Genomic DNA, 12306 nt, shown 5'->3' on the forward strand with positions numbered 1-12306 from the left:
TTCGTATAAGTATTGAATAACCGCGCGTTGTTAAGTTGTAATAAAATCGATAATAATCTCTCAATCCCTTGAAAAGCGTTCCATAATAGGTACTTCGTTGTCACTTTTTCAGAAAAATAGAAAATGGACCAGGACACAGAAACGATGACTATACCTGTTATTCTTGCTTCCTGTGAAATCCTTGAAACTCGCTGTCTTGTCAGGCAGGATGTAAGGATTGGTGACGTCTGAGAGGAAAGCCTGTTTCGAGAATCCTAACTGCAACCTGCCGTCCGTGCCGATCGTGACATTGTTCAGGTTCTGTAAACATCGTTCCACGGCTATGCTGTCGCCCATCTGGATCATGGCGCATCCCTCTTTCGTCTTCAAAAACTTGACCTACGACAAAAAGATCCGAGAGGGTTATCGAGGATCACTCGGAGACGAGGGCGGGCTTCAAACACCTCTACCGAGCTTTCGTGCGCGCTCGGATAAGCCCCTGAAATTATTCTAGAACGCACCCCTAAATACCCCACTTGACTAACCACCGTATGCTCAGTGGAATAGATTAACTATTGTGCTGTGGACCGAATTTTTTCAAATGGATGTACACTATTTAAATACTTCGAGATCCGAATATTCATGTCTAGATATTCGTCGTTTACAATTTTATTTAGCGATTCTTTCAACATATTTTTTAATGCGTTCCTTCTAGACACGTTACATTTCACATGGATCCTTTTATTGTAAATAAGCGAATTTTATTTGCGAAAGGGTGAATAAGACCTACGAAAGGGTGAATTCGAAGTGGAAAATGGTAAATATGATCTACAGAAGGATTAATTTGAAGCGAAAAACCTGTATATTGTTCTATAACAGTGATAAGATTGAATTTATTTTTAATTAATTTTTTTATATAGTATATAGTATATATGTAGTTAGGTATAGTTATATATATATATATAGTATATATATAGTATATATTTATTTAATTTTTTTATATAGTCAAAAATTGTAAAAGAAGAAATCAAAAAACAGCTATTTTAACCGGTTATAAACGTGTTACAACGAATGATCAATTAACACAGTCAAATCGGTCCTTTGACCTAAGAATCCTATAATGAATAAAAAAACAGTATTTTCATAAGATTAATACGAAGATTACTTTATTTTGTTACATTGATTCACTCATGAATACGCTTGTCCCATTCATCGAAACCAATTAATGAATGGGACCAAATGCACATTTAAGAAAAAATTGAAAACAAAGCAAGTACTAAAGCAAATTCATCGAGACTACGCATTCTTGTAGTAAAAGAACTGATCTTTGGAATGTTTTAAACTAGAATTGGATAGATCGTCGAATGTTTTTACTATTTTTTTCCTGAACAAGAGGGTCCCATACATGGCAGTTCTCTCCTATAGAAGAAACCTGGTGTGGATAACAAAGTAGGGATCTCGGAAGCTTGATGACTTTGACTCTGCGGATTCGATTGAACGTACAGGGTGTCCCAAAAATGTCTCGCAATCCGAAAGTGGCGGGTTCCTCGGGTCATTCGAAGCAACTTTTTCCTTTACAAAAATGTTCTCCGAGGCACCGTTAACGAGTTATCAACGAAAAACCGTGACCAATGAGAGGCGAGCTCGGCTGGCGCGAGGCGACCGCGCCAATGAGCGGAACTGGGCTTCGCGCGCTGGTTGGCTGGGCCGCCTCGCGTCAGCCGTACTCGATTCTTATTGGTCGCTGTTTTTCGTTAATAACTCGTTAACGGTGGCTCGGAGAACATTTTCGTAAAGGAAGAAGTTGCTTCAAATGATCCGAGGAACCCGCCATTTCCGAATTGGCGGGTTATGTCAAGGTTATGATTTAGCGGATTATAGATTTAGCGGATGCGTGCACGTACCTTCGTCACGTTTCCGTAGAGGCAGAACAGGTTGAAGAGTTTGTCGGTGTTTACTTTATCCGGTTGCAAACCGTATACCATCATCACTGAACCCTGCGTACTTGAAGGTGGGGTCTGCCCTAGGGTGGGTACGTAACCAGGCCGTGGTGGCGTGGGGTGTAAAGGGTCTCGACCGCTAAAATCACTCTTAATAGCATAACGCTCAACGTACGGCTCTGCGTACGTAGCTGGTCCATTGAAATTCTCCTCGTAACGATCGTGACCAGCACCCGGGGGGAAAGTTACCTGTGGCGTAGATCCTGAAACAATAGAAAGGATATTTAACTTCTTTTGTCTAGACAGATTTCATTTCGATACGATTCTCGGCCACGCTCGCATTCAACCGCACGAATTATGAAAATCGGGTGGCGCGCCGCCGGTTAGGGTGGACTCGATCGCGGGCACATTTAATTTTATTATTTTTTAATTAATTCCTTTCACCCCGGAGATTTCATTACGCCTTGTCGTCTTTGGTTGGTATTGTACATGTATCGTCGATTAAATTTTAACCGACGGCCGTTGATATTATCTGGCACCAGTTAGAGTTAAATATTGAATTATTATAATATGTATTGTTATTATATTTATTATTATAATAATATTATTATAATAATATGTTATTATATGATATTATAATATGTTATATATGCTATAATAATATGTTATAATATGCTATTATAATAATATGTTATAATATGCTATTATAATAATATGTTATAATATGCTATTATAATGATATGTTGTTAAATATTGAATTGCAGAGATCGACGATTTTCTATAAAAGAAGTATCGACCTATGGATATCGAGAAATTATTAGTTTAGCAGATATTTACAAATTGTGAGAACCTTAACGCATATAATATGCACTTTTATGGCAGAGCAAAATCCACGTTAAAAATTCACAAACATAAACTATCTGCTGAACTAATAATTTTTCAGCATACATAGGAGAATATTTCTTTTATAGAAAATGTCGATCTGCAACAACAAACGTATAAATATATTTTTCTAATTAAAAAAGTGAAGTGAATTCTTTCATCACATATGATAACTAACGGCAACTTTTTAAAACAATTTCCCAACCATTAACTATTAAACTAATTCCTCTACAATCCCACCAAAATTTAGATCGCTTGGCCCGATCATAAAAAAGTTATTGCCCGATCTTAAAAAGTGTACGAATACATTATATACCGATTGTATGGTGTTACAAAGCGTGTATATTGTTAAAAATAATTAATAATAATAATTTGTGATATAATATAATAATAATATAATAATAATATATATAATATAATATAATATAATAATAATATATATAATTTAATATAATATAATATAATAATAATATATATAATATAATATAATATAATAATAATATATATAATATAATATAATATAATAATAATAATTTATAATAAAAATAATTAATAATAATAATATTCCCGTCTTCCAGGGTTTTAATAAACAACGAACAAAATGAAAATAGTATACTCGAACGAATCTTGTATTTCATAATCTCTGTAAAATATATTTACACCCTGTAAATGCGCTCGCTAAGTTCCGCAGTTCATTCATCGCGAACTTAGCTTTGGCACACTTGCTCTCCTCGCATGTGGTATACACATTGAAAGATCATGACGCGCGAGACGCTTATATGCCACGAGGATTTTTGCGTAAAAGTTGTATCGGTAACTTCGTATTAGGTCTAAAGCGACTCCAGGGTAACTTTCGTAACTTAAATCTTGTTGCGCTGTCAGTTAAGACACTGCAGGATCTATTCCGTCCGACTTTCTAAGTAATGACTCCGGGGATTAATATATCTTCATCGTGTCATCGCGATAACTTTGCTCGAGACAGCGTCGATTATTACTCGTCGTCGACCACCTTAATAATCGATCGAAGATCGTTCGTTGCAGAAGGGCCCCCCCCCCTCTCCCCCCTGTATCGGCCGCCGTTCTTTAAGTCAACGTCGCAACCATCGGGATTGGATTTTGTCTACAGTTATAGTTCCGGCAGTTTGTGAACGCGACATAACTCCGCTACAATTACGCCATTGATTTGCTGTCGAAATCTGTCCTTTGGTCTCGTTGCTCTCCGCAATGATTCACGATAATAACTTCCGATTGCTTCGCAACCGAAGCGTGCCCCGCCTGCTTCTAGGTTGTACAAGTCGCAGATATTACACAAGTTACACGAATCCACACGAATTACGCTAGTTACAAATGTTGCACAAGTCACACGAATTACGGAATTATACGAAACGGTGCAGATATCGAAATCATTGAACAAAATGTTGTTCTCTCTCTCTCTCTCTCTCCCTCTCTCTCTCTCTCTCTCTCTATATATATATATATATATATATATATATATATATATATATATAATAATTTATAATGTACTATAATATAATATAATAATAATATATAATATAATATATATTATATATAATAATATATATAATATAATTATAATATAATATAATAATAATATATATTATATATAATAATATATATAATATAATTATAATATAATATAATAATAATATAATAATAATATAATAATAATATATATATATAGGTGAAATATATTATTTCTTCGATTGGGAAATAGAGATAGTTTTCTCTCACTTATAAGAATTTATCGTCTCTCTTTCCTTTCTTGCGATAACACAAAATAAAGTTGCAAACAAAAAAGTAGATTTTCAACCTAATCGATAGGTTACGAGTCTAAGCAAAATAAAAATTGTTACAAGTTAACTATAAAAGATACGAATTAGACTTCGCAACCGAAGCGTGCCGCCAGCTTCGGTGTCTAGGTTGTACAAGTCGCAGATATTACACAAGTTACACGAATCCACACGAATTACACAAGTTACAAATGTTGCACAAGTTACACGAATTACAGAATTATACGAAACGGTGCAGATATCGAAATCATTGAACAAAATGTTGTTCCATATAGGTGAAATATATTATTTCTTCGATTGGGAAATAGAGATAGTGTTCTTCCACTTAGTAAGAATTTATCGTTTCTCTTTTCTCATTCGACTATTCCTGGACATTTCCAATCCTTGTGATAACACAAAATAAAGCTGATTTATAAAGTAGATTTAAATAGAGTAGATAGAGTAGATAGAATTTTTAACTAGAGTGGATAGATAGTAAAGTAGATTAAAATAAAGTAGATTTTCAACCTAATCGATAGATTACGAGTCTAAGCAAACTAAAAATGGTTACAAGTTAGAACTATAAAAGATACAAATTACACGAAAATGTCTTTCCCCTTTTATGAATTGTAACAAGTTGAAAATAATGTAACAATATCCATATATTCGATTATAATGTCTTTGTTTTGTATTTCATCTATTTATTTTTATCATAAACGCATAAAATCCGCTGTCTACTAATCAGACATTTTTGACTATTTCAACGATTTTTTAGTCTAACGGCGAGAGTTAATAATTAACCCTCTGATTCCGGCGTATACTCTCGGATAGAACCAGCGATAAACAAATAAAGCGAAATAAACAAATCATGGCTGTCACTGGCTGTCGCATATCGTTGCGAAGAGGAATCGTAAAGAAAAAAAGTTCGATATCGATTATGAAGAACAAGTTCCATTTGACATGTTTAACACAGTGACAAGTTGGTGTAGCGTATATTTACCCCTTTCGTGCGTATTGATAGACTCGCGTGGGCGTACGTATATGCGATCGTAGTCGAAGAATTAATACATGAAATTATTATTTAATACATAAAAAAATTAATACAAATAATGGCCCTTCAAATACGTCGCTTTCCTAAATCGCATAATATTCGTGAAATTCCCAAACATCTGTAAATGCTTCGAACACAGTTTTAAAAATTTTTCAATTTTACATTCGAAACAAATAATTTCAATTCGAAGCATTTGTGCCGCAGCCGTGCAATGTGCGAGATTCTGCTTCGGAAAAGATAGCAACGTTGAAATCAATTGAAACTTTTGATAATCATAAAACTCTCTTCGTTACACGGAACTTTGGTTTTCGATCGTCGAAAATATTGACAAACATTTCACCTGGTTAGCAATCGAGATGAAGCGGAAGCCAAGCGTGCTGTCGCTAAAAACTATCGAGTACACGAGAGAGATCGCGCATGATCAATTAACAGGGCGAATCATCGATTCGAGTAGTTAATCATCGGTGTGCAGTTCCTTCGATTTGCGAGCGATCGAGCAGTCCTTGATTTCGTAAGTACATACTTGGCGAAAAGAATCGGTAGCCGGCAGAGGGGTCGATCGGTTGAAACCAATTGATTCGCTTAATTTGGCTATCAAAGGGATGAATGGAGAGGGGCGATGCCCAGAGCAAACTTACCGTATGGTTGGGGCGCGGCACCGTATCTGGGTTCCGCCAAAAGGGGAGCCGGCCTTCCATTTCCGGTCGCGTCATTTTTGTGCGCGCCCGATCCTGTAACAGTGCAAGCGTGTCTCGTTTAATTTCGAACGTTCGTTAAAAACTTCCACTTAAATGATATAGATAGATATATATATACCGTTAGCGCGAGCGAGAATCGCAACGGTATCAAAGATAACAAACAACTAAATATAATTTGAACTTATAATAGAAATGACGAGCCTCTCTCGCTCGTGGAACGTTTTCTATGCCGAACTCAAATTTGACGGCTGACGCTCGCCGCGCGTTTAAATGTTTAGGAGAACCATATAAATTTATTCCAACTGTTGAAAAAAAAACATTAATATGAGCCGTTTATTTTGAAAGTGGCATAAGTCACTTTACCGTAATGAAAATTATTATTATTAATTATTTATACTGAGAAAAATATCAGTATCCTGAGATAACAAATACAAGTAAATCTTCTCGAAAGTTAGCATCCATATTTTGAAACGTGTTAAAACGCGAACCCTTAAATATATCGACTTAAAAACAAAGTGACTTATGCCACTTTCAAAATAAACGGCTCATACATTTACACATTCTCTGTTGCCTTTTTTCTATCTAAAATTTTGTCATCATCGGTTATAATGAATTATTAGAAAATATTAAGAAAATTAAAATAAACAGTTGAGAATTTTCTTTTCTAATTTCATTGTAACTTAAACAGGATATGCTCCGATTTTTATTTAATATTAATATTACCTTATTAGTCTGTTCTATTACAAATGAAACAGTGTCGACATTTGCGTATGAAGAATCTTATATGTTTCTCATTTGAGATAAATAACTGCAATCATCGGTTATAATGAATTATTAGAAAATATTAAGAAAATTAAAATAAACAGTTGAGAATTTTTTTTTCTAATTTCATTGTAACTTAAACAGGATATGCTCGGATTTTTATTTAATATCAGTATTACCTTATTAATTCTGTTCTATTACAAATGAAACAGTGTCGACATTTGCGTAAGAAGAATCTTATATGTTTCTCATTTGAGATAAATAACTGCAATCATCGGTTATAATGAATTATTAAAAAATATTAAGAAAATTAAAATAAACAGTTGAGAATTTTCTTTTCTAATTTCATTGTAACTTAAACAGGATATGCTCCGATTTTTATTTAATATCAGTATTACCTTATTAATTCTGTTCTATTACAAATGAAACAGTGTCGACATTTGCGTATGAAGAATCTTATATGTTTCTCATTTGAGATAAATAACTGCAATCATCGATTATAATGAATTATTAGAAAATATTAAGAAAATTAAAATAAACAGTTGAGAATTTTCTTTTTAAATTTCATTGTAACTTAAACAGGATATGCTCCGATTTTTATTTAATATCAGTATTACCTTATTAATTCTGTTCTATTACAAATGAAACAGTGTCAACATTTGCGTATGAAGAATCTTATATGTTTCTCATTTGCGATAAATAACTGCAATCATCGATTATAATGAATTATTATAGAAAATATTAAGAAAATTAAAATAAACAGTTGAGAATTTTCTTTTCTAATTTCATTGTAACTTAAACAGGATTTGTTCCGATTTTTATTTAATATCAGTATTACTTTATTAATTCTGTTTTATTACAAATAAAAAAACAGAGATATTTTAATAGATATCTGAAGCAGAGATTTTTTTAAATTTGTGTAAAAACTCCTCGCAAAGAGAGAAGTCTCTCTGCACACTCGTGTTTCTTCGAAAATAATTCGTAAGGCAAGGGGTTAAACGACTACTTCAACGTAGTCTATTTTAATGCACATTCGTGAAAGTGAAGATAGGATAATCCAACTACGGCCACACAAGAACGAACAAGTCTAGAAAGATTGAACGATACGGATGGTTATGAGTGATGGTTTAGTTCATCTTTCACGTCTCCAAGTGGAATTCTCAGCGACGTTGGGGTGTTTGTTAGTACAGCGCCGAGATCCGACTGTGAAGAAAATAACCTATTCGAATCAGATAATTGTGCTTTTCGGAATATTATTAACCCTTTGCACTCGAGCGGTGACTCTGAGGCACCGCTAAAAAAAAAAAAAAACTGTTATATCACGTTTCAAGATAATTTTTATATTATCAAAGTTTAGATATAAAGAATTATTAAGAGTCCAACTGTTGTACGAATCACAGGACTAAATTTCATACGCATAAAATGCACTTTGTCATGTAAATTGGAAATACCATAAGTCGAAAAAATTAATTTAGATTTATAGTTGAAATGGCTTCGAGTGCAAAGGGTTAAAAGTTATGCTAGAGTATATCTTCGAATAAATTGATTTTCTTTTCATTTTCTTGAAGAATTCTAGGCTCATAAATGATTATTAAAATAATTATTAAAATAAAATAAAATAATTGTTAAAATTAAAAGAAAGTTACAGCTCGCCGAAGGACGCGACGAAAAATCGGTGACAAAAAAATCACTGACCGCAATTATGATATTTCGTAATATGAACGACCGTTGGCATACAAAACTTTAAGCGCGATTTTCACGAAACTATGTTTTCGAAAACGGTGTCCACGATATCTCAAAAGTCTCCTTAACCGTTTGCCTTCAAAAATCGAAATTTTTATTTCTTACATTCTTTAAGGTCTGCAATATTGAAAAATCAATAATCGAATTTCAAAGTGTCGCCATGCTTTTAATTGTCGATTTTTTGATATTTTTTTTTTTGATATTTTCTTTTGTTCTGGTATTCGTTATAGTCGAACGTACGTAATGAAGAATCTTATATGTTTCTCATTTGAGATAAATAACTGCGATAATCGGTACCAGGGGACGATCTTTGCAAAATTAAACCGTGTGCGACAGTATTCAGTGCCACCAATTCTAATCTTTCTGAGCCGACACAAATATTGTAAATAAAAGTTTGATTGCAATAAATTCGATTAAAATAAATGTTTGATTGCAAAAGGCGTCACAGTCTGTTCGCAAAAAATCAGTTAAACGAAAACACAATTTACGCTAGAATATCTGCTTGATTCGTTTTGACTAGCTTCCAACCACCTTATGATGATAATTAGACGGACCTTTACACAAATTCTCATTCACATTATTCGCATTATGTACATAGAAATTAGAGATAATGAAAAGATACGTTCGGCAACTGGAAAATTTTGAAAACGAAATAAAAATGCTGTTGGACTTCGTCAAAAATCCGTGCTCATCCGTAAATGAACAAAGATACTAGTCTAGTGATAAGTAGACAACGGATTTTTTTTGGTTGCATTTATGGCAAAACGAGTAGCTGAAATATAAAATTATGAAGACACATAAGAAGAATTTAACGATACTGTCGTAGTATTTTGAACTTATGAAAATGATCACGAGAAACAATTTATTTTTATTTAATTTCCGTTTATTATTATATATATTTTATTAGTTTATTATTATATTATTATTATTATTATTATATTATTATTATTATATTATTATTATTATTATTATAGTTTATATATTATATATTATTATTATATATATTATATTATATTTTTATTTTCTACGAAGATCCGCGTTCTACTAATCGAGCCGTTCATTTTGAAAGTGGCATAAGTCACTTTACCGTAATGAAAAGTGGTGATTTTTTCATGTTTATACGAAATTATTTATACCGAGAAAAATATCAGTATCCTGAGATAACAAATCCAAGTAAATCTTCTCGATAGTTAGAACTTTCAAACAACAAACCCTTAAATAAATCGACTTCAAAACAAAGTGACTTATGCCGCTTTCAAAATAAACGGCACAATTAGAGCTACAAGATTCAGCGATTCGTATCCACGAGATTCGTAATGCAACCGATTCGTAGTTCCATTCTTACGGACGTCAAAAGTGTTCAGCAGTTCCGAGATTGAAAATGTCACTGCGATACTGCCGACCTATACGGATACAAGTATCCAGGCCTGTCTTGGACGATTCTCTAATTAGAACTGCTGATGAGTATTATGTAGCGCGGTGAAGGACTGTCTCCTGGGAAGCGAAACTGGTAACTTTGAATTCGTAATGTCTAATATAGGAGCCCGATGGGGCTTCCTCTTATCTCCATCAAGGCTGATTTGCAGATCTACGTTGATGTGGTAGATTCGTTAACACGAGCCATCGCATTAACCATTTAAAGATGACTCGAGCTTTCTTCGGTTGAGAAGAAATGTGGTTACTGATCGGTCTGAATAATTATAGATTTTAACAAATGTGCTCACGTCATTGAGTTTTTTTCCTCGGGTCGTCGTCAAGTAGCAGAAAAAATGATAGTTATTATTTTATATTATATATTATTTTATGTTATTAACCGCCATCGCGAAATACGTATGTCATACTAGGTCACTCAGGACTTAGATCAGTTCGGTTTTTAAACCACTGTTACTCGACAATTAGCAATACTATTGAGACCAAAAAATTTGAGAATACGATTTCAACATTCTACATCGTTTCCTTTATTATTAAAAAAAAATTGAGAATACAATTTAAACATTATACATCGTACATCGTTTCCTTTATTATTATTATTCCTATTATTATTCCTCGAAAACTGGCAATACTATTGAGACCAAAAAATTTGAGAATACAATTTAAACATTCTATATCGTACATCGTTTCCTTTATTATTATTATTCCTATTATTATTCCTCGAAAACTGGCAATACTATTGAGACCAAAAAATTTGAGAATACAATTTCAACATTCTACATCGTACATCGTTTCCTTTATTATTATTATTCCTATTATTATTCCTCGAAAACTGGCGATACTATTGAGACCAAAAAATTCGAGAATACAATTTCAACATTCTAGTACAGGAGTGTCAAACTCAAAAGCTAACTTGGGCCAAATAAACAATACTTAACTTTAGGTAGGCCGCAAAAAAAAAAAATCAATGTTCATAGAAACAAATATTTTTATTTTGACTAGTATATTGTAATAAACATATATAAAGTTAAATTATTGTTTACGTCCTGATACTTGACATCTCTTCTCTGATACTATCTTTCCTATTTCGGGAGAAATTTGATTGGCCGAGACCACTTTCAAAATTTCTAATTCACATTTCTATTTGATTTTTACTTTGCGTCGGATATATTGACTGGGCCGCAAAAATGTTCATCTCGGGCCGCGAATTTGACACCCCTGTTCTAGCACATCGTTTCCTTTATTACAACTCGAGATCTCGTTTCCAACGACATATATTGAACTAATTGTTAGTTTCAATCTTCTCTTATGACAATACTATTTTATAGAAAAAAATGTGGGACATTTTTTGACTTAATGCGTGTTTATGTCGATGTGTCATTAATGTATGAAAAGTAGTAGAAAAAACGATTATTTTAACATCGTCCCTCGTGGTACTCCTCCACTTTTTATATTATTTTTATGACTTCACTCCACTTCACGAATTGTCTATTTTTCAATTAGGCAGAATCTGCTGTATTTTTTCCTCTTGCAATAACGTTTCTCGGAGACAACGTTCGATTGTCAAGTATGGTGTTATGAATGGAGCAATTAGTATACAGTAAATTACGCTCGGTAAAGCAAGATTGTTCCTTTCTGATAATCGCCTCGTCGAAGCTGGTAATGATCACTTCAAGCCGTATGCCTCTAACGATATGCAAACCGACGTTACAGTAGAAAATAAGTTAAGTAACTTGAAAAAAAAAATCACTTAATCGTGTTGCGATCGAAGGGACTTTCATGGAAATTGTATGTCGTTTACAGATAGCATTGATATCATACGTAATATTATATGTTTTTATTTACTTGTATATGTGCACATAGGAGGTTTATAAATAGTATTTAAACGTGTCATTTTTCTCGAGAACAAAGCTAGAAACGAAACAATTTTGCTCTATATCTTCGACTTATCTTGTCATGTACTCGTCCCTTGCACAATTGTATCATTATACCGAGTTACATTGTATATATGTATAAATATTATAATATAT

The 12306-nt window shown here is 33.2% G+C and overlaps 1 protein-coding gene across 2 annotated transcripts in view; it reads right to left on the reverse strand.

The window, feature by feature from the left end:
• Positions 1-12306, reverse strand: part of sm (heterogeneous nuclear ribonucleoprotein L) — a 409478-nt gene that overhangs the window by 9044 nt on the left and 388128 nt on the right. For both annotated transcript variants that reach the window (XM_033484191.2, XM_033484192.2), the window contains 3 exons: positions 6281-6373; positions 1884-2182; positions 155-378 (listed from right to left, as the gene is read on the reverse strand). In XM_033484191.2, coding sequence (XP_033340082.1) covers positions 155-378; positions 1884-2182; positions 6281-6373 — 616 coding nt within the window. The remainder of the gene's footprint in view (positions 1-154; positions 379-1883; positions 2183-6280; positions 6374-12306) is intronic.

Source organism: Megalopta genalis, chromosome 18, assembly GCF_051020955.1.
Source record: "Megalopta genalis isolate 19385.01 chromosome 18, iyMegGena1_principal, whole genome shotgun sequence".
Classification (NCBI taxonomy): domain Eukaryota; kingdom Metazoa; phylum Arthropoda; class Insecta; order Hymenoptera; family Halictidae; genus Megalopta; species Megalopta genalis.